The 22,345-nt window shown below is 43.3% G+C and overlaps 1 protein-coding gene across 3 annotated transcripts in view; it reads right to left on the bottom strand.

Moving 5' to 3' along the window:
- Positions 1-14,417, bottom strand: part of NADK2 (NAD kinase 2, mitochondrial) — an 89,850-nt gene extending 75,433 nt beyond the window's left edge. For all 3 annotated transcript variants that reach the window (XR_008445292.1, XM_054031313.1, XM_054031314.1), the window contains exon 1: positions 13,780-14,417. Coding sequence is in view for 2 of the 3 variants with exons in the window: in XM_054031313.1 (XP_053887288.1) it covers positions 13,780-14,253 (474 nt within the window). In the remaining variant the exon portion in view is untranslated. The remainder of the gene's footprint in view (positions 1-13,779) is intronic.
- Between the last annotated feature and the right edge of the window lie 7,928 nt (positions 14,418-22,345).

Genomic DNA, 22,345 nt, shown 5'->3' with positions numbered 1-22,345 from the left:
ATAACAATTTTAGTTACAAGATGGGGACGCATTGGTTAGAAGTAACGGAAGAGGAGAAGGACCTTGGGGTCCTTGTAGACCGCAGGATGACTATGAGTCGACAATGCGACGTGGCGGTGAAAAAAGCCAATGCTGTCTTGGGATGCATTAGGCGAGGTATATCTAGTAGGGATAAGGAGGTCCTGCTTCCGTTGTACAAGGCGCTGGTGAGACCTCATTTGGAGTACTGTGTGCAGTTCTGGTCTCCCATGTTTAAAAAAGATGAACTCAAACTGGAACGGGTGCAGAGAAGGGCCACTAGGATGATCAGAGGAATGGAAACCCTGTCGTATGAAAAGAGACTAGAGGAGCTTGGGTTGTTTAGTCTGACAAAGCGAAGGCTGAGGGGGGATATGATTGCTATCTTTAAATATATTAGAGGGATTAATACAAGGGAGGGAGAAGAATTATTCCAGCTTAGTACTAATGTGGACACAAGAACGAATGGATATAAACTGGCCGTGGGGAAGTTCAGGCTTGAAATTAGACGAAGGTTTCTGACCGTCAGAGGGGTGAAATATTGGAACGGCCTTCCGAGGGAAACGGTGGGGGCGACGGACCTGTCTGGTTTTAAGATTAAGTTAGATAAGTTTATGGAGGGAATGGTTTAATGGTAAAGCATAGTAGTCAAGGAAAACCAAGCAATGGTAGGTAAATAGTATAATGGCTGACAGGGGTCAGGCTGGAGACTCTTGCCTATATGCTCGGGGTCTTACTGATCGCCATATTTGGGGTCGGGAAGGAATTTTCCTCCAGGGCAGATTGGCTGAGCCTCTGGAGGTTTTTCGCCTTCCTCCGCAGCATGGGGCAGGGATCTCTAGCAGGAGGGTCTCCGCTGATTGAAGTCACTTAAAACAGGATTGGGGACTCCAACAGCAGAGTCTAGGGAAGGGGTAGGGACGGTTTTATGGCCTGCAGCATGCAGGGGGTCAGACCAGATGATCATAATGGTCCCTTCTGACCTTAAAGTCTATGAGTCTATCCCTCCAGCTCCTGCCCAACATCCCCATCTCTTGTTCCTTTCCCCTCACACCTCTACATTAGAATCAGGATGCCGCCTCCTCGCTGCCTGGGCATCAGCTCCGGGACCAATGAGAATACTGAAGAATCTGCCTGCTCTTGGTTCCAGTACTGGCACCACAATGGTCCCCAACTGTTGAGAGAAGTTACAGGGAAAGCCCCAGCAGCCCTGGGCTGGAGCATGCTCAGTAACTCTGAGGTGATGGCACATGCAGTCTGTTTGTCACATGGGATCTCTGAGGGAATGGTACCTTCACAATTTAGCAGCGGAACCAACAAACCTTTGATCATGTGCAAACAGATTTTTCAGAGGCTTATAACTTAGCCAAATCTGAGCAATTCTTCTACAGGAATATCAAGAAGCACATCCCTACCACAAACACCAGCACCCCCTTGCCAAATATCAAGTCCCTTCTCCAAAACATAGGCACTAAAGCTTTTCAGTGAAACAGATGTAAGATTTGTAAAATGGATAAGAAAGTATTTTTCCCTAATCTTATTCTCAGAAATGGATGAACCATTTTACCTGAAACTTTCCAGAAACATTCAGCCTGAGTCAGACGCCTGGCACTGAAAATTTCAGCCCAAACAGTTTAAATTTGGCAGTTATAAGTAACTGAAAAAAGGGTCTTATAACGGTAAATGTCAGGCAAACTTAACTACATATGTTGCTACCTGCACCACCTAGAACTAAGGTTAAGATTGTGTCATGGGTATTTTTAGTAAAAGTCGCAGGCAGATCATGGGCAATAAACAATAAATCATGGAAGCCTGAGCCCCACCACCGCCCATGGCTGACAGCCTGAGCCCAAGCCCTGCTGGGGCTGAAGTCGCAGAGGTCACTTAAAATCATGGAATCCGTGACCAACTTGTAGCCTTACCTATAATACGTACATGTACATGGTGGTGGGAGGGGAAGAGGTTGTTTCTGTTATCTTAGTACTCAGTGTTACCAGCACTTAGGCGTCAAGAAATAAAAATAAGCTATTTACAGGATCCACAGTGCACTGCACCTTTAACTAGACAAGCAGAAAGATATCTAAACAGTTCTTCCTCCAGATTTTGATTGCCTTTAAAATCGTACCAGCTAAAATCCCAGGCCTTTTAAGTTCAGAACAAAAAAGAGAAACAGTTTCTTTATCTAGTATCTGTCTCAAAGATGGCTTCTATTAGAAAGCAAACGTAGAAAGTATTTTAAGTCTGTAAAAGCTGGCCAATTCTGGGTAACAAGTTTTAAAAACATAAGGGCATATTGGATTCTATAACTTGGGTAATCTGTGGATTTCATTAAATCCAAAAAGATCATTCAATCCAGATCATATACAATATTTTAAATCCATCTCTTTACAGGAAAATCAAAGTACTGCATAGATATATCTATTTTTTAAAAGTTAGTGATGGAGCATATTAACTACTGAATGTTTTGGGTCTCTCAAGGTGAACAGTACAAAGACAAGAGTAAAGACCAGAATGTTCAAATGCTTTAAAATGCTTGGCTGTTCAAATGGGTTGAATACTACACATACAGAATATTTACGATATCATACTGAAATAATATTATAAATAAAAACTATGGTTCACAGAGCACCTGTAGGCACCCACAAAGAGCTGGCTGATCACTGTATTAGATTTCAGCCTTGTTCCAGAAGTGTACATTACAAGGAGCTTGAAGACCTATTGAGCAGCTGGAAGTAAGCTAGCGTAGGTGCTTCTAGTATGGGCCGATGCTATTAGGTGCTTCTAGTATGGGCCGATGCTATATAAGAGGAAGAGAAGAAAACAGCAAGAGGAGCATAAAGGACAAGGAAACATGACCATCAGTCAACATATCCAAGGGAGAGGGAGACATACAAAGAGTAAGGAAAATGAAATGGGGAAAGGGACCAGATAGAGAAGAAGAACACATGGAAGGGGGAGATGGAGAAGAGTGAACAGACTGATTAATGCAATAAATATATCCTCTTTGAAAAAAAGTTCATAGTTTTCCACATAAGTAATTGTAGTAACTGCCTTGGGGATGTTATGATTGCAATTGTAACACTATGAAAAACACAAGAACTCTTGCTCTAACAGCCCAAAATATCTAATGGTTTATGCTCAAATATGAGAATGGCTAACTGCTTGCTGGGGTCAGTGGGTAATTTGAGCTTCTTTAGAATCAACTATGGGACACCAATGAAGACAGAATCTCTGACTAGATGGACCAACAATCTGGTCCACTGATAGTTGGCATTTATTTAGCACTTTTCAGGGGACCTCAAAGCACTTTAACAATTAACTGATTCTCAGAGAACCCATGTAAGGCAGGCATCATTTATCACAGGCACAGAAGTAATTTACTCAAAATTACAGTACTGGTTGGAGTAAGGAAATTTAAGTCCTGTGCTTTAGCTACAAAACTGTTCTTCTCTTTGACAGTTGCTAATGTAAATCGTTCCTAATGTCTCATTGCCAGAAACGTCTGTAGCTAGTCAACAAAATTAAGCCAGGCAAAGCCTTTTACATAATACTCTTACTGAGCAAATCTTAACAGATTAACTTTTTAAGAAAAATGTTACAGGTCAAATACAAAAATTATGAAGGTCCTGTAAAAAGGTTTGGTACTTGTTTAAAAAAAAAAAAAGCAAGCAGTAGTTTTATTAACTACAGCAAAACAATCTCAGGTAGACCGAGATTAGTCCTAATTTTCATGTTATGTCCCAAGAGTGTCTGTTTTAATTCTGTCTGTTTTAATTCTTTCGAGTAACTCTCTAAACGCTGAATCAAAGCAATGTATTTTTTCTAAAATTGACAAAATTATTAAAATGTAATGGTATTTTAACATTTTGCTAATTCTTTACTTCCTTCCCAACTTATTGTCTTAAATTATTAAAGTGCATGTTAATACTTGTTTCTTTAGTTTCCTAATTGTTATAATTTTAGATTTTACATAGTTTTTCACTATGAAATTTCACGTCAAGAATTGAATTTGATATTAAATTTCCACAAGCCAAGAAAGCTGAAATGTTCCGCCAAGGTACACTCCTCCATCAGGATTTGCAGTTTGAAGTCATTATAACTTGTGCTCCAAAGTTACTTGATAATTTTAGCAAGTGTATAAAAAAAATTCACAATAACTGTGAAGCATTAAAAAGCTAAATAAAATTATTACTAACACTGAAACAATTTTGTTTTTAATTTACAAAGATTTTATGCCATTAAGTTTAATTAAAATGTTATTTTAACCGCTGGTGTTGCACACACTTATGCACATGCTTAAAGCTAAGCACATGAGTAGTCCAACTGAAGACAGCAGGACTATTCATGCAACTAAAATTACACACCTGCTTAAGTGGTTGCAGAATCAGGACCTTAAATATTCAATATTTTTGTCTATAGCACTTTTGTAAAATTTGAATAAGATACTCTACCAGTCATGGCATTTAAAAAGAGGCCAGCATTTATAATTTAGTTCATTATAAAGGCTGATCTAGAATTGCAGTAGCACAAATTTTCAAATCAATTTTGCTAAGCTTCAGAGTGATTGGGATTGCTCCATTCTGATTTTTAAAATATGGCATTATGGTAAGTTTTCAGATTTTGGTAGTTAGTGCAAAATGGGAATAACTCTTCAAACTATCTTAAAGTCTGTAACTGCTACAGTTGCCTCTTTCCAGGAAGCATTCCAGTGTTGCCCTATTAACTTAAATTTCTAGCCAGAAGCCGCTTGTAAGAAAGGAAAGTTACTGAACAGGAATGTGTCTTAGGAATCCAAGCATATTGCCTTTATCTGGAGTGCCTGTTTTGGTGTCATGAGCCCCCAGGATCCCTCTAGAAGGCAATTGTTAGAGCCATCCACACACACAGTAGAACCTCAGAGTTACGAACATCAGACTTATGAACTGACCAGTCAACCACATACATTTGGAACCACAAGTACACAATCAGGCAGCAGAGACACAGACACACACACCAAAAAAAAAAAACCCAGCAGCAAATACTATACACTACAGTACAGAACTGTGTTAAATGTAAACTACTAAAAAAAAGGGAAGTTTAAAAAAAGATTTGACAAGATAAGGAAACTTTCTGTGCTTGTTTCATTTAAATTAAAGTGGTCAAAAGCAGCATTTTTCTTCTTCGTAGTAAAATTTCAAAGCTATATTAAGTCAATGTTCAGTAGTAAACTTTTGAAAGATCATAACATTTTGTTCAGTTACTAACTCCGAAATGTTTGTAACAACCTCTATTCCCAGTGTTCGTAATTCTGAGGTTCTACTGTACGCTCTTTAAGGTTGTGTACGCACTACCACTTACATCATTATAAATTATGTCACTCATGGGTGTGAATACCCCCCACCCCCATGAAGCAAGTCAAACCAACCTAAGCACCGGTGTGGACAGCACTATACTGCCACTTGTGGGGGCTGGAGTAATTCAGTCAATAGGAGAACTCTCTCCCATCGTCTTAGAGCATCTGCACTATCAGCTCTACAGCACCCTACTCCTGTAAGCTGTGTGTGTAGCCATAGCTTTAGACCCAAATGTCTGGTGCAAGCATATGAGTGACTGCATTACCAATCACCTGCAGTTCCTTTCCAAAGAAAAATACCATTTGATGACTGAAGAAGCAGAGTGAGGATTTGCATAGGCTTGGGGAACTCAAGTGACAGGCAAGTAGCCTTTTCTCCTCCAATGTGAATTGTTCAAGTGGATCTCCATTCTTGGCAGTGACCACAGAAAGCACGTGAAGAGCATTTAAAGGCTGAAGCACTGTACTTCCCAAGAGGATTAGACTTCACTTCTAAATCGAGAAAGCAGTGTTAAGTGAAGGACAACTGTAGTTCCGCATGAAAACTAAGAACTTCATTCACAGTCTGGTGAAGAGGCGCACACATGCATAGAGCCCGGATAGCCAAAAGCTTCAGTTTATAACTGAACCACAAGGCTGCATTTGTACTTCTTAGGTGAGCTAACACGTCTGCCAGGCATTTGGTATAGTCTCAGAAAGCCATTAGCAAAGCCAAACAGAAATACCTTGTATTGGTAAGTAATCATTCACTATTCATAATCTGAGGTACTTCCTGTGTGAAGCCTTACTTAAAGAGGACTCTCAGGTAAACAACCCTAAACCAGTCCTTTGAACTCAATAAGAGATAGCAGTAGCAATTATGTGACATTTGAACCTCAGAATGAATTTGCTCAGCTTTCTTTAGTCTAATAGAGACAGACCTTTTATCTTTAAAATTAGAAGAACTCGGAGTAAGAATTTCCCCTGATACTGGTGCAGGATTTCAGTTTCTCCTCTTTGTTTAGAAAAGAAACTTTCACCTCAGTATTTTCATATCGGAGTAGGATAGGAAACTATACAAATGGAACAAAAATCAAGTACTTTTATTTTCATTTTCAACACCCAATTCAAATTAATTCAACTACATACAGAGAGGAAAAGCAAAAGATTGTCCCTGAAAAGGCAGATTTAGTCTGATCTACTTCAGGGTTCTGGGCTCACCATCAAAATTATTATCCAGCAGCAGATGCTGCAGGTAGGCACAGCCAAAGGACAGTCTTTCTTGGAAGCTCCTGCAATGTTCTCCTGATTGTGATTGGAAGGACTACTGATGCCCTTGATATACTAAAGACTGCCCCACTGACATTAAAGAGAACTGAATGATTAAATCCCATGGAATGCTCTGAGAAGCGTACATAGTTCTAAAAATCCTATAATGCCGAGAAAGAGTTAGTTACTACTTTGTATACAGATACCACAGTTTATACATCCCCCGCAACGGAGCCCCTAGCCACTATATACTGTTCTTGAATATGGGATAAAACTGATACCAATCCAAGTTTATAGTTATAATTAGACACAATGAAGAGCTAGAACAGGAAGCTTAAAGTCTAGTGTCTTTATTTTTGCTCATTCGTGTCAAACCCTTATCTCAGTGAAGGCTTTTCTTCCTGAGAAGACAGGAAACTGGATTAAGGACAAGCTGACAACCATAATTTCCTCAGGTTGTGAAGTCACCTACCATAGAAGCAATGAAGTTTGCTTACATCTGTCCAACATGCAGTTAAATCCTGTCAAGCAAGTGCTTTCTGGAGATATTTACCCCATGTAAGACATATTCAATAAGGGGCAAAAATAATCTTGAGTACATTTTTAAGACCACCATAACTAAATAGTGAAAGTGATTAATTCCATTATTCAAGATGAAGGAAATGTTAGAAATAAGTAGAATGGTAAAAGTTAGAGGATCTCTCCTTTTTACAACCATTTGGGTTTTAAAAAGGGATAGTTACTGGAAGGTAAATGCTTGAGTAAACAGTTAAGTACATAATATATGGAGAGGTCATGCAAACAAAGGAATGGGAAGAAATTTGATACAATTAGTTTGTCAACAAATACAAAAGCGAACCCATCCATGTACAGAGATTAGTGTGGCATCACAGCACCAAGGCACAGTAGGGGAGGCTGGAATGGGCATGTGCCCTTTTTTCGGGGGTGTTTTTTTTTGTTTTGTTTTGTTTTTAAACAAAAGATAAAAAAAAGCCTGAAAGGTTTTTCTTTATGAAATGTTTTCATGTGTGTTTAATTTACATTAGAAATTCAGGTCCCATCTAGCTTGAAAGACTGATAACTGGAGACCTAGTGAAATGATGACAAAGGCCAAGAATGTAAAAGCCGAACAATGACAGGAAAAAATTTTAGTCACACTGTTTAAAAATTTTATTAAAAAGCATTTAACTTTAATGACTAAACAATGGACAAAGAAACATTAAATATTCAGAGTAAAATTTTCAAAAGTGACTTACACTCTTCAGTCCCACTGACTTTCAGTGGGACTCAGGCACTGTCAAAAACTCTTTGCCACATAAGTTAAGGCAAGGGATCACAAAAAACATCCTAAATGATCCCCAATATTACCTCCAGCAAAAGGGAAGGCCAGACTTTACTTTCCTGATATTTCTAATGTAATATTCAAGCAAGAGAAAACACTATTCAGGCCACCTTTAAACAGTTTATTGTGGCTATGTCATTTCTCCCTATGAAGTCAGAATCACTCAGTACTGGCGTAATACAGTTTTCATTTTCTAAGGTGTTATGATAAAGGAATATTTTTAGTTTTTCTTGGCAGTTTTCTTTGACAAGGAGAAAGCAAGGAATGGGAAACTAAAAGACAAGGTATGCTATATTTTTGCCCTGGATCCTGTAAGGACTTGTGCACTGACTTCAGTGGGATCGCTCACAGTGTAAAATGATTTAAAAATCAAGTGATTTAGATTGTTCCATTCTGCTTTTTAAAAGATGGTACTATGGTAAGTTTCCAGCTCTAGATGCAAAGATTTTGGTAGTTAGTGGGAAATGTTAAGCATGTCCCTAAGTCTTTGCAAGATTGGACTCTGTGCTTAAACCAGTTCAATTCTCTAGTGCAAATGAAGCCTTGGCAACCAAAAAGGTAAAGACAACTAGCCCAAACAGAGCCTAAAAAGAGGCTGTACTTCTATTTATGGAGCAAGGCGCTTTTGTATTCATCCCACTTGTTAGGGAAGTAGGAAAGCAATACTGTTGTAATAGTTAAATACTTCATATTTTCAAAATGCATTACAGAGGCTATGGCTACCCTAGAGAGTTTACAGTGGAGCAGCTTCACTGATGGAGCTGCGCTGCTCTAAACTCTCTAGTGTAGCCGCTCTAAGCCAACCGGGGGGGGAGGGTTAATTACTCCAGCCCTTCAGCGGTAGTTGTGTCAGCAGGAGAAGCTCTCCCACTGACATAGCATACCCACACTGGTGCATAAATTGACATAAATTAGGTTGCTCAGGGAGGTGGCTAATTCACACCCCTGAGCGACAATGTATGTCAACTTAAGCTGTAGCATAGCTATAGCCAAAGTTCTTTCTTGAACATCAACAGTGACTTCTGAAATGCTAATATTAACAATTCTGCTCTCTGGACAAGAAAAATGGAAGAGACAGGTTATAAAGTTTTGCAGTTAGGCATATAGGATTTCCATGCCAGACGACTAGGAAAGAGAACTTTTCCCGTATAAGTACTTCCCCCATCCAGAATTCTGCACTTCCATCTCACTCAGCTATACAGACAGGAAGTAGTAAACTCTCTCTTGAACTGATCAATGTAGACCGTTTCTCAATTTAAAAAAAAATGTTCTATCCAAAAGGTGAACCTCGTATATTCAGTCAGAACATTAAACATGTATAAAAAACAACAGTAAGCTTTTCAAGGCAGAAAGGTGTGTAAACAAAAGTACTATGCCCGAGGAAGTGATGTCTTTGCATACTTCAAAGAGGTCATATCTGAAAAAGGAAACAGTAATGATTAAGTCCTAAACTACATTACTCCATGTTCATACCCTACCCCCTACTCAGCAGATTTACTGAGGTTTCTGTTTACTTGCTCAGGTTTAAGAAAAAACATGCAGAGCAAATCATAAGTAGAACCTGACAACTTGAGCAAAGCAAACAGAAAATTCTACAAACAGAAGAAAATTCAAGGAATGGGAACATCCAAAATTAGAAGCCTGGGGCACAAGGTAAGAGGAACTTTCAGTATCTTAGCACACAAGCCCCTTTTAACACATACATGTACATAGCAAAGTCTTAAATCAACCTTGAAAATCCTAACTAAGCCCTTACTTGCCTTGTCTACTGGGGGAATTTCTCAGCTGGAATTATACAGCTATACTAATGTGTATGCTCTTATCCTGGCACAAGAGTGCCTTTTTCCAGTTTAGTTTATGATGTAACAAGCTAAACCAGAAAAAGGCACTTATTCCAGAATAAGAACATCCAAAAAGAATGCTATAGCAGTATTATATCGCTACAGTTACATCAGTGAATTTCCCATACAGACAAATCCTAAATTTAGTGTGTCACCTCCATGAGTGGGCACATACAGTTTGGATTGTTACATTTTCATGACAATTGTGAAGGCTAATCTAAGTGGAGAGAGGTCTGCCTTAAATTATTATTAGTTTAAGATAGCACCTATAAACATAAGCACCTTCAAAACATTTGAGATGGTATGTATTCTACACCAAAGAGCTCACAGTCTATGGAGAAGTAGAAAAGTGATTAGGGAATGGCAAAAAAAAAGTTGTTTTTTTAAAATATATACACAAGTCAATTAGATTCGCTGTAGGAGGTACAACAAGAATAGGGTCTTTAAAACGGACTTAAATGTTCAAAGAGTAGAGGTCTTATGGATGATCTCAGGAAGGTCAAACCACGCTCAGGGACCAGTTGGAAGAAGGCATGGTGACAAATGACTGAGACAGTGAGGCCCGGGTGGATGAGGGTAGTAGCACTGGCAGAGAAGGGAATTTAAGTAGGGAAGAGAAGAGTTCTATAATGCACTGAATGTGCTAACAAAAAGCTATATTAGATGCTATATATAGCACATGGGGTTTCAAAGATGGATTCAAAGAAAGTGAGAATAGACAAGAAAAGTTACTTTTAACAACTAACTGCATTTTGTATGTACTCAACTGACAACAGTAGGCTTCTGTGAGGCCTAAGGGGAGGATTTTGTAGTAGTTGGGGTGGGATAGAACCACCTAAATGAGAGATCTGGCTGAGGGCTGGGGAAAAAAAAGGAAATGACACATTTGGGAAATAGCTGTGATAGTGACAGGAGAGGGAGAAGTCAAAAACAGCCCCCATAAGCCTAAAAATAAGGTTAGAAACCCAGAGTTAAAGACACAATGGAATCCCTTTCTCTGATTGAACTTAATCATACATACAGCCTTTATCACCACACAAACAAGGCAAATATTAGGACAATTCTCTGTAGCTCATTAGTAGTTCTTGGAACATCTCACCCAAAACGTAACTAATTTACATTAGTAATTTACATGACGCCTTCAAATTACCATATCATAGTATTATTGGACAGATTAACCTTGTCAATTCTATCTACCACAGGAGGTATAATTTAAAAACACACAAGAAACAAAAAGTGTTTAACAACAGACTTATGTTCTTGTAATGGCACTCTTTATAAAGAGGGAAGACATAAAAGGTGTATGAGTTAAATCTGTTGCTGCTCTTAGTTTGTGAAAAAGATGCAGAATAGACCTAACAGACTAAGGATATGTCTTCGCTAGCAATGTTAAAGCGCTGCCACAACGTGGCTGTGTAGTCACGGCACTGAGCTCTCCCAGCACTGTAAAAAAAAAAAAGACACCACCCTCGCGAGGGGAGTAGGTACCAGCACTAGGAGCATGACTCAGCACTTGTGCACTGTCTACATTGCCACTTTACAGCGCTGAAATTTGCAGCGCTCAGGGGTGTTTTTCACATCCCTGAGCAAGAAAGTTGCAGCACTGTAAAGTGGCAGATTCAAACACATAATAAATGGGAACCAGGCACCTAGTTCAATGCATATGCTCATGAATGAGCTAGACAGGCCAACGCTTAGAATACTAGGGGTTAGGAACCGCTTGTATGATAGAGCTGGCCCCAATAATCTCAAACTTTAAGAACAAGTGCACAAAGATTGTACTGTGTGCATGGCTGTGACGCTGCTGCCAGCAAATCAGTTTCTACTTTGACACTGGGCGGATAAAAATCCATGATTTAAAAAAAAAAAAAAAAAAAAAATTATTTAAATTGGGTTTTTTTATAAAATGCTTTTTGAGGAAAAAACCTACTGAAAGATAGTTTTAATTAAGATACATTATAGCTCAAAGATATCTCATCATGGAATAGGGATTATAAATTCTAATTCTATGGTATGAGACAATATATTAATGTAATGTTTAAGAAAAGTTTTGTAAATTGAGTTCCAATAGTTCATAGATTAGGGACCCAATCTTATGGGACTCCAGGGACTTCTGTATAGATTATTTAGGTTACTCTTTCCATCTATCCAGTGGGACTCAGTGCTCAGTCTAGAAGATACCATCAGAGATGCTTAGTTTTGCAGTTCTCAAACTGTGGATTTGTGTCTCCAGAGATAACATGCTTGTTAACAGAAAAAATGGTTTTAAATAAACAATATATAGAGGTGAGAAATAAGAGACCTCAATCCTATTATCAGTCTGCAGATTTGTGTACACAGAGTCAATCCCTTACCTCTCTCTAAAAGTGCAAAGTTTCAAAAAGTTCAATGAATAAAAATTGTTGGGGGGCGGAATAGATCTGGACAAGGAGAAGAAGTCTGGAGATAAATGTGAGAAGGGAGGGACAGGCAGTTGAAACAAAGGTGACACTGTTTGAGCAGCATATTCCAGAAGTCTTGAGGTCTTTCTGAGTGTAGCCTTCATTGATTTGAGATCTACCATACCATTCTCTCACTAGAAGGGAAAACCTATAATGGCAGCATGCCGTAAAAGAGAACCAGTTTGGGAATATTTTAATGAAGTTCCTCTACCTGTGAAGAATATGTATTAAGGTTATAACAACCAACAAGAATACACTTTTATGTCGAAATCCATGATTAAATCAAGTCTTCCTGACTAGTGATTTAAATCAAATCCACCCTGCTTTGACATATCTCCCTTTCTGTTACTTTTGGTGAATAATCCAATTATGGTCAGTTCAAGTATCAGGGGGTAGCCGTGTTAGTCTGTATCTACAAAACAAGGAGTCTGGTGGCACCTTAAAAACTAACAGATTTGTTTGGGCATAAGCTTTCGTGGGTAAAAACAGGTGAGTCTCATCTTACGCGGGGGTTCCGTTCCGCGGTTAGCGCATAAAGCGAAAACTACGAATAGTCAAAATTACATTGAGTTGAATGGCGGGCGGAATCGCCCGCACTACAGGTATAGTATTAAAATTGTTATTTTTCTCTCTCTCTCTTTTTTTTTGGCCAACCGCATAAAGCTGAAATCATGCATGTTAAATGCACGTAAGATGCGACAGACCTGTATTCAACTTCCTACTATCAGGACACTTTCACACAGTCTAGATTTTGCTGAGATGTTACATAATTTGTTTTCATTAACCCAATTAGTAACACTGGTGTTTAAATCTAAACTGGTCACCTGCCATATTTGTAACCCAAGCTTTACAGCCCTGTTCTAATGTCTGAAAACAGTGTGTGAAACTGCATGGTTGTTTGTAGTGTTGCTGTAGCACAGCTGGTGCCAGGAAATGAGAAAGATAAAGTGGGTGTGGTAGCAACTTGTATTGGACCAAATTCTGCTGGTAAAACAGGCAAGCTTTTGAGCTTCACAGAGATAGAAACCTGGCCTCTTTCACAAATAGAATTTGGTCCAATAAAAGATAGCTATACCTCCATATATTAGTATATCTCATAGAGCTGGAAGGAGTCCAGCCCCCTGCCTTCACTAGCAGGACCAAGTACTGATTTTGCCCCAGATCCCAAGAGGGTGGCCCCCTCTAGGATTGAACTCACAACCCTGGGTTTAGCAGGCCAATGCTCAAACCACTGAGCTATCCTCTCCCCATTATCTCATGGTATTTTGTTTCTCTCAAACTGAAGGGTAACAGTGCACCTCCCTACCCTCCGGGGTTGGAGCCAAGGCGATACTGAGAGTTTATCCAGTAGTTATTTGACTCTAGGTGCCTATAGACCTGCCTATGCCCCCTGAAAAGTGAGCTTTATCAGGGGCTAATCTGGCCTGTTTCCCTGAACAGGTGAAGCTGGAGCAGGTGGCAGTGGCTGAGATTACCGTAGATGAGCATCGTGCCCTCTGAGAACCGTAGGGGCGAGGGTACCAGCCTGGCTGGGGTAATGAGCCGTGCCACACTCACCAGCTGTTTGAGATCCTCCTCCGAGAGCTCCGCGTAGCGGTACCGCTGCTGCTCGAACTCGTATCTGGTGGTCTTGGCCACCACCACGACCCGGGTGGGGCGGAACCCACCGCCACAGGGGAGCCCCGCGCTCCCCTTGCTCCTCCCCCGCCGCTGATCCAGCCGCGACAGGGCGAACCCAGAAGAGCTCTGCTGGCCCAGCGCGAAGGGTCCTGGTCCAGGCGAGCCTGAGCTCTCTTGCTGGAGGAGGCGCTGGGGTGGGAACCCGGCGGCGGCGAAGGAGGGGAGCAACGACTCGGCCGGGCTCAGCCGGCTGCGCGTGAGGAGGCGCCGCTGCAGCCCGCCGGACAGCGGCAGCCCGGCCAAGAGAGAGGAAGCCGCAGCCGCTGCTTGGTATTTCAGCAGGGAGCGGAGGGCGGCCGCCCGGCTGGCTGCGCAGCGGCAGCCGCATAGGAAGCCCGGGTAGCAGGTCATAGCCCGGGCTCCGTTACCCCCGGGGCCGTAATGGCCGGGAGCGTGCGGCAGGAACAGCCCACCCCTGGCCGCGCCAACCGCGCAGCTCTGCGACGGGGGCGGAGACACAACCGGCAAACCAGAGCCCGCCGCCTCCCAAACGCTAAACACACATGGTACGTGCGCGCCAGCCTGCAGACCCAGCGCACGGAACAGACTGCGCACGCGCTCAACACACGGGCTAGGGAAAAGAGAGACACACCCACCCACCGGAACACAATATGGACTGCGCATGCGTCCTACTCAATCAAACCAATAAGGGGAAACTCTCCCCGCCTGCTGACAGGACCAACAGCGCATTTCAACCAATGAGGAGGGGGAGGAGAACGCCAAACCGAGGAAGGGCGGGAGGGAGGGAAAGGCCGTGGGGTGTTTATCTACCTCAGTCCGTACGGAATGTCTCGCCATGCTGGGATTACTGAGGGGTGCGCATGCGCTTCCCCTTCCGTGCACCAGCCTTTTCTGTATCTCCACGGGTTTGGGGAGGGGTCAAGAGACAGCGATTGGATTCGAACTGAGGAGTTGGGTGCGCGAGCTGCAGAGCAACTGCCATCACAGAGCCAGTTAGAACCGGCTCGGAGGGGGCGGGGCGCTCCCTCAGGGGGTTGTTGACGGTAGGCAGGGGACACTGGGCTGTCAAAGTGCCACCTGACCAGGGCAGCCTCCCTGTCTGCCAGCCATGAGGCAGAGTTAGGGTGACCAGATGTCCCGATTTTAGAGGGTCTTTTTCTTGTATAGGCTCCTATTACCCCCCAACCCCTGTCCCGATTTTTCACACTTGCTGTGTGGTCACCTTAGGCAGAGTACACAGAGAGCACCGTGTCACCCCCAGCCACAGTGTCGTGTTACGGGCAGGCTCTGACTAGCACTAGCTAAAACCCCATATATAGACCCCCCTCCGATGAATCCCCGCACACGCCATGATACCCCCCACGCCACAAACCCCCATGTTCACCCCACCTTGCCCTACTGTGTCACAACACACACCCATATCCCCGATGAAACCTTGCTCTGTGCTGTGACCCCCCCCCCCCCCGAGTATCCCAGGCTGCCCACTGTTATGCCACGACTCCCATTGTGTACCGTAAACTGCCCTGAGGGCTATGACCCCCGCTGTGCCCCAGGCTGCTCCTGGCCTGTGCCACGACCCCCCCACCATTGTGCTCTTGGCTGAACACCACTACCTCCGGTCTTGCCACAACTCACCCCCCACACACACACACAAAATCCAGACTGACCCCTCCCATCTTGCCACGACCCCATCCAAAAAGTCCAGACTGAGCCCCCAGGTCTTGCCACACCCACAATCCTGTCCGCAAAGCCCAGGCTGCCTCCCCTGGCCTGTGCCACAACCATAGGCAGCTCAGCACCCACCGGCAGCCCCACCGATCAGCTCCTCCCCATCCCTCCCAGTGCCTTCCATCCCCTGCAGATCACTGTTTAGCAGCATGTGGGAGGAGTGAGTGCAGGGTGCTCTCAGGGGAGGGGACAGAATGGGGTGGAGCAGGGGTGGGAAGGGGTGGAGTGGGGGCAGGACCTGGGGTGGAGCAGGGGCTCGAGCACACCCCAGCAACTCATAAAGACACTGACTATGGCCACAGCCCCCCATTGTGCCTCAGTCAGTCCTCCCCCTCCCAGGACCATGCCACAACATCCCTCACACTGTGCCCCAGTTACACCCCCCGGGACTGTGCCACAATCCCACCCTGCTGTGCCCCAGTCTGTCCCGCCCCCCACTGTGCCCCAGGCTACCCCTGTTTCCCACACAATTTAGGGCTCTCACCCACCTAACCTCTCTTTTGGGTACTCAGGAAGTAAGGGACCCAACTTTAACCCGCCGTGGGCTCCGGCATAACACCCATTTCTGGTGGGCTCAGGGCTTTACGATCTTCAGGGCCTTTTCCCATGAAAGAGCCTTATATAATAATATCCTTAACTTATATTTATTAACAATTGATCTACAGAATACACATGCTAAACATACAGTGCTCACCTCTCCCAATAAGGCAAACAAACTTTTCCTGGTGGCCAGTCAGGATTAGGTAGTCCAGGACTCCAGCTTCTGAACAGTATATAGTTGGCAGGGCGTGATGATTTTGGCAGCTTTGATGTTGGGCTGTGTTCTGGAGTTAGGTTCTTCTTCCATTTCTTCTTGGACCCAAATTTTTATAGTGAAACTTGAGTCCTGACTATTTGTATGTTAGCCAATTATTTTTATTAAAGTATTACGAAATAATTCTTTAACCAGTCCTAACATATTGTGAAACACTTCTTTACCAATCATGCCCCACCACCTTAGTTGGTTCCAAGCTTGCAAAATTAGTTATGCAACAGACAGAATCAATTAAATAATCAGACAGAGACCATACAGATAAACAATAGAGAAATCGGGGCCATAAAGGCAAAACAATAGAGAAGTATAGATTTTACTGTCATAACTTGATAAGTGGTTTCTTGCCAGACAGAATGCTATCAAGCAACATTTTCTTTAAACATCTCAAAATCTGTTTTTTTATCTGGTGATGGTGGATACTATTAGGACAGGACTAACTTCTTAACAGCCTGATATTACATTGTTTTGGTGCAATTTAGATGTAAACTGAGGATGTGACTTTCTGCAACTTAGCTCAGGGCTGCTGATTTTACTGCAGAAGAAGGTCTCAGACCTTACACCCCATGCCTTGCCACAACCTTCCCCCTGCTGTACCCTAGGCTACTCCCAAGCCATGACATGACCCCCTCTACGTAGCCTGGGCTGCCTCCCCCCCTCGGATCATGCCAGTAACACTGAATGGATAGGAGCAGGACAAGATTGCATTTGTCAAGCCAGAAAAAAACATGTTGCAGTAATCGAGACGTGAGCTTCCTTTACATCTTACAAAGAGAGCTAAGACGTTTCCCCATTCTAAGAGCACCCCCAGGGAATCTTTGCATACATTTTTATTAGAGAGACAAGGTGAGTGAGATAATATCTTTTATTGGACCAACTGGATAAAAGAGTGGTAATGAACAGGTGTGGCGTTATTGACATGAACTGTGACCGCATAAATCATTGTTGCAACCAAGGTCCTATAGTTACACCAAATCTTGTAGAAAGGAGGTCAAGTAAGGTGTCTATGAAAAGGTTGTAATTTGCTGGTTATGATTATGCTGTCTGTATGTGTGTATCATTTTTGTATTTGAAGTCATGAATATTGGCTATGTACTTGTATCTCAATGTGTTTGATTAAGTAGCATTAGTGAAGCATTTGGTCAGCTTTTTGAAAAAGGAATTTTCAGATTAAGTTCCTAATCAAGAAACACTTAACTGACACTGGACCTTGGGATACTCCAGTTCACATCTGAGGAGCCTTCCTGGGAACGTTCAAGGTAGCACGTGAGCAATGACTGCTCTACCTATAAAGAACTGAGTCATGCATGGACATGTGACTTGCCCATGTGACTCCAAACTCCACCTTGCTGCTGTGATTTCCATAGTAAGAACATGAGGGTGTCCTTTCACATAGCAGAGGATATAAGAGGCCCTGGAAACCCCTCCATTTGGTCTTCAATCCTGCTTCTTACCTCTGGAAGAACTTTGCTACAAACTGAAGCTCTGAACAATGGACTGAATGACCCATCCAAATCTTTGGATGTACTCCAGAGACTTGATTTGAGCCTGCAGTTTATGCCATTACTGTTACAAGCCTGAACCAAGAACTTTGCCATTACTGTATGTAATTGATTCCTTTAACCAATTTTAGCTCTTGTCTATATTTCTTTTTATGAATAAACCTTTAGATTTTAGATTCTAAAGGATTGGCAACAGCGTGATTTGTGGGTGAGATCTAATTTGTATATTGACCTGGGTCTGGGGCTTGGTCCTTTGGGATCGGGAGAACCTTTTTTCTTTTGCTGGGGTATTGGTTTTCATAACCATTCATCCCCGTAAGGTGCTGGGAACTGGAATATCTGAGGGAATCGCTTGTATGACTTCTGGTTAGCCAGTGGGGTAAAACTGAAGTCCTCTCTGTCTGGCTAGTTTGGTGTGCCTTAATAATAAAGGACCCCCAGCCTTGGGCTGTGAGTGCTCTGCTCTAAGCAATTAGTCCTGAATTGATACTCTCAGTAGTGTCCCGCCAGAGGCCGCTTCATTACAACAAGTAAGATATTTTATGGTTCTTTTCCGAATGGTACCTCCTTTATGATCCTTTGTGACATTTGATTTGTTATTCCTGTAGGACTTGATGCTTCACATAATGTTACATAGTCCTTTTGGACTATTTTCAACTTGTTTGGTCATGCTTTCCCTACTGCTAACTTAAGCCATTGTTGCAGATATATGCTTGTGTATAATGGGCCTTTATTTATCTATTTATTTATTTATTTGAGTCATGGGAAGTATTCTAGAGCTAGAAAATCAAGTATTGGGCCCTTTGAATTTATAGTAATAATAATATTACTTTGCACTTATACAAACTTTAATAAATCTAAACATTCTCAAAACACATTTCTAAATTAAAACTCAGAACTGTGACATTATTCCCATTTTACATGGGAAACTGCGGTACAGAGTTAAATGGCTTGCCCAACATCACCAAGGAAGTCTACAGCAGAAGAAGGAATGAAACTCAGAACTGCTGACTCAATTCTATGTTTGGCTGAGAGGCCAAACTTTCTCTGATTCATAGGATTTAGCCACTCTGTCCCCAGCTCTGCTCCTGGCTGCAGCCCCACTCCCAACCATGGCCCCAGCTGCAGCCGTGGCTCCGCTCCTAGCCATGGCCCCCACCTCCTGGCCCCAATCGTGGGCCCACTCCCAGCTGTGGCCTCCGACTTCCAGCCCTGACCTCAGCCCCTGGCTCCCAGCCCCAACCGTGGCCCCAGCTGCGGCCCTGGCCCTGACTGTGGCCCCACTCCCAGCCACAGTTCCGCTCCCGGCTCCACTCCGGGCCACAGGCCCACTCCTGGCGCCGGTTTCCCACCAAGGCTCCCAACCGTGGCTCTGGGGGGCATGGACCAGGTAAGGGAACCTGAGCAAAAAGGTTTGGGGATCACTAGCTTAGGTCCTTCAAAGTGGATGTCTTCAACAGTATTCTGTACCTCTAGGAAGTCCAGAAGACTGTAGCCAAGATGCTCACTGCATGACCACAGCAGTGGCTAGGGATCTAGAAGCTGTCAGTGGCATCAAGAGCTGTCTTCAGAGAAACTTTCACTATTAACTGACCCTCCAAAATTAGGGCTTGAAATTGTTCCTCTTGGTCTTGTGGAAGGTATTCAATAAAGTGTGTGAACTTTGAATAATTGGTGAAATCATATTTGATCATCAATGCCTGGTAATTTGCAACTTGAAATTAAAGAGCCACCAATGGGTAACTCTTCTTACCCAGGAGGTCTAAACGTTTGGATTCCTTGTCAGAAGGAGAGGGTCTGGAATAAACTTGGCAATTTCTTTCATTAATCACATCTACAACCAGGAAATTGGGGGCAGGATGGGAAAAGAAGTACTTGGTTGGAATATGATATTTTGTATTTGCCATTGCACATGGACAGAATAGTGGCAGGTGTTTGCCATAAAGTACATGTAGGCGATAACAGAGTCTCATTAATTGGTAAAATTATTTTATCTTGAGAGCTGATATTGAAAATGTCCATCAGGGAGTATTGAGATTCCTGAACTTCTAATGGGATTTGGAGGGATTCCACTATGAGTTTCATTAGGATCTGAAAGGTCCTGAAGTCATCAGCATAAGATGGTGGTGGTGGCATTACTGCCTCATCTGGGGAGAAGGGGGACATGGCTAATAGGGGTGAGCTTTCCTTAGTTCATGGCTCTTGTTCATCTTGTATCTCTTCTGGTACCAAGGTGGTATACAGTACCAGAGGATGGTCTGTTGGTGCTTGTGAATGATGCATTACCAGGAGCTGTTGGGTTTTCTTTCTGGCTGGTACCCTATAAAACTGCTTGCTGAGGTGTCGCTTGGGGTTCCAGTAAGAACACTGAGGAGGTGTATAGGGGAAGGCTTGCTAAGAGTATTCATAGTAATAATGAGTACTAGGGCATCTAGTGGTCTCTAGGTGTTTCTCTTCAGTATGTAGGCTCAGATAAGTATGATGGTATGGTACCAAAGCAGAGCCTTGTACCGAGACCTCAGAGTCAGAAGAATAAGTATTCTCCTCTGGGCTAAAATGGAGGTATCGGTGCTGGTACTGAGGGTGGAGTTTCTAATCTTGGTCCGATGCGGAGGGTTCAGGCTACAGTTGTTACAGTGGTACTGTGGAAGGGGCTTTTGTGGAACTCTTTAGGAGAGGGCACTCCAGTTCCTCTGATATAAGAAGGTCCTCCAGAAGAGAAATCTGTGGAGTGCTGGAGGACTATGATAGTCTGAAGCAGAATCCTGAGTTGATACTGGGGCCTGGCACAGGAATCGGCACACATCTGGAGATACTGCATGTAGGAATGGAGAGACCGACTGGATGACATCTCTGAGCTCAGAATGTGATGAAGATGATAGTACTGAAGAGGAAGTCCAGTGCCAGTTTGGATGATATTTATGGCTCTGAGATGGGGACAGTACGGAGGCAAGTGTAGAAGCACTGGATGGAACTTGGTGCCTCAACGCATTAGGTGGTACCATGGTAGGTGCTTCTTTGTGCTGCCTGGTAGACTTCTCTGATTGAGGCTTCTTAGGCGACACTGATGCCTTGGTACCAATTTTAGCCAGAGCCTCAGTAGTATTCCTTACAGAATGCAAGGACTCTCCAACTCAGATTTATGGGGTGATCTACCCCTTTGCTTAGATTCCTTAGTAGGAGAAAGAGGCTTCTTTCTTTTCATTATCTTCATTTGTGGAGCTGCTGCTGCAGTTCCAACGTCTACCAGAGCAGCCTGAGATATTGAGGCCAAGATAGGGGGGGAGAGCAGACCTCACTGGAGCTAGAGAGGGTTCCATTAAGAGGAGTGTCATGGGGGCTCCTGCCTCTGCCTCTGTTGAGCTGCGCACCCCAGTTTGTCCAGTGCAGGGTTGATACTCCTTGCCACCTGGTTATCCGGATTCCTTGTTGGGTCAAACAATCACAATCAGGGTATCTCAGGACCCCTCACAGGGCAGAGCATCCAAGCAGACCATAGCTCCTAGGGTAGGGCAAAGCAAGGCAAATACTCACTCTAGGGCCCCAGTTCAGGCATCGGCTCCTAACACATGCCCTGGGTCACTTTCTACCAAAAAGCCCATCTTGGACATCTCCTCAGCTGGCAGCAGCTTGGCATCCCAGTCAGTCTCTGTGGTTGTCTGGTTGTCCACAGCATAGTCTGGGTCTCTACAGCCTGGAGAGTTGATGGTTCCTTGGCAGAAGCCTGCAACTAATGTCCTTCCCCATCCTCCGCCAGCCCCAACTGAGTGGGGCTGCCTCCTTTTATTAGTCTCCTCCACCTGGAGCATGCACAGCAGGAGCAAGGGGGCATGGTCAGCCCCCGTTTGCCCAGTGCAGGGTTGATACATTCTGTCACAAGGAGCTTCAACCTAGCCTCTCTGTCCCTTCAAGACCTGCCTTTGGACCCCTTGCAGACTTTGTATTTTGACGAGACATGGGTGTCTCTGAAACACTAGAAGCAGCTAGAATTGCTGTCACTATGGGGAAAGGACTTTGCAGGTCTGTTGGGATTAAATACCAAGGTCTTCAGTGTAACCTGGAGTGCCTGAGAGCCGAACCAAAGGTCCAGCAAAAGAAACATTGGCAGGGAACCCCTCTTTTTGAAGCACAACTGTCTGAAAAATAGGAAAATAATAAACTAAATAACTAGAGAAAGAAAAGAAAAAATAACTACATTTATATAAGTGAAAGGAGGGAAGCTGTGAAACAGTGGACATCAAATTCTCTGTCCCTGTGTTTTAGTTTTTTTTTGCCTTCACTATTCCGCTTGGAAGGCTGTTCCCAAACTTCACTCCTCTGATGGGTAGAAACTTCTGTCTAATTTCAAGCCTAAACTTATTGACATCCAGTTTATATCCATTTATTCTTGTGTCAACATTACTTTAAATAGCTCATCTCTTTCCCTGGTGTTTATTCCTCT

Source organism: Malaclemys terrapin, chromosome 6 (assembly GCF_027887155.1).
Source record: "Malaclemys terrapin pileata isolate rMalTer1 chromosome 6, rMalTer1.hap1, whole genome shotgun sequence".
Classification (NCBI taxonomy): domain Eukaryota; kingdom Metazoa; phylum Chordata; order Testudines; family Emydidae; genus Malaclemys; species Malaclemys terrapin.
This window is presented reverse-complemented; position numbering and strand designations above follow the sequence as displayed.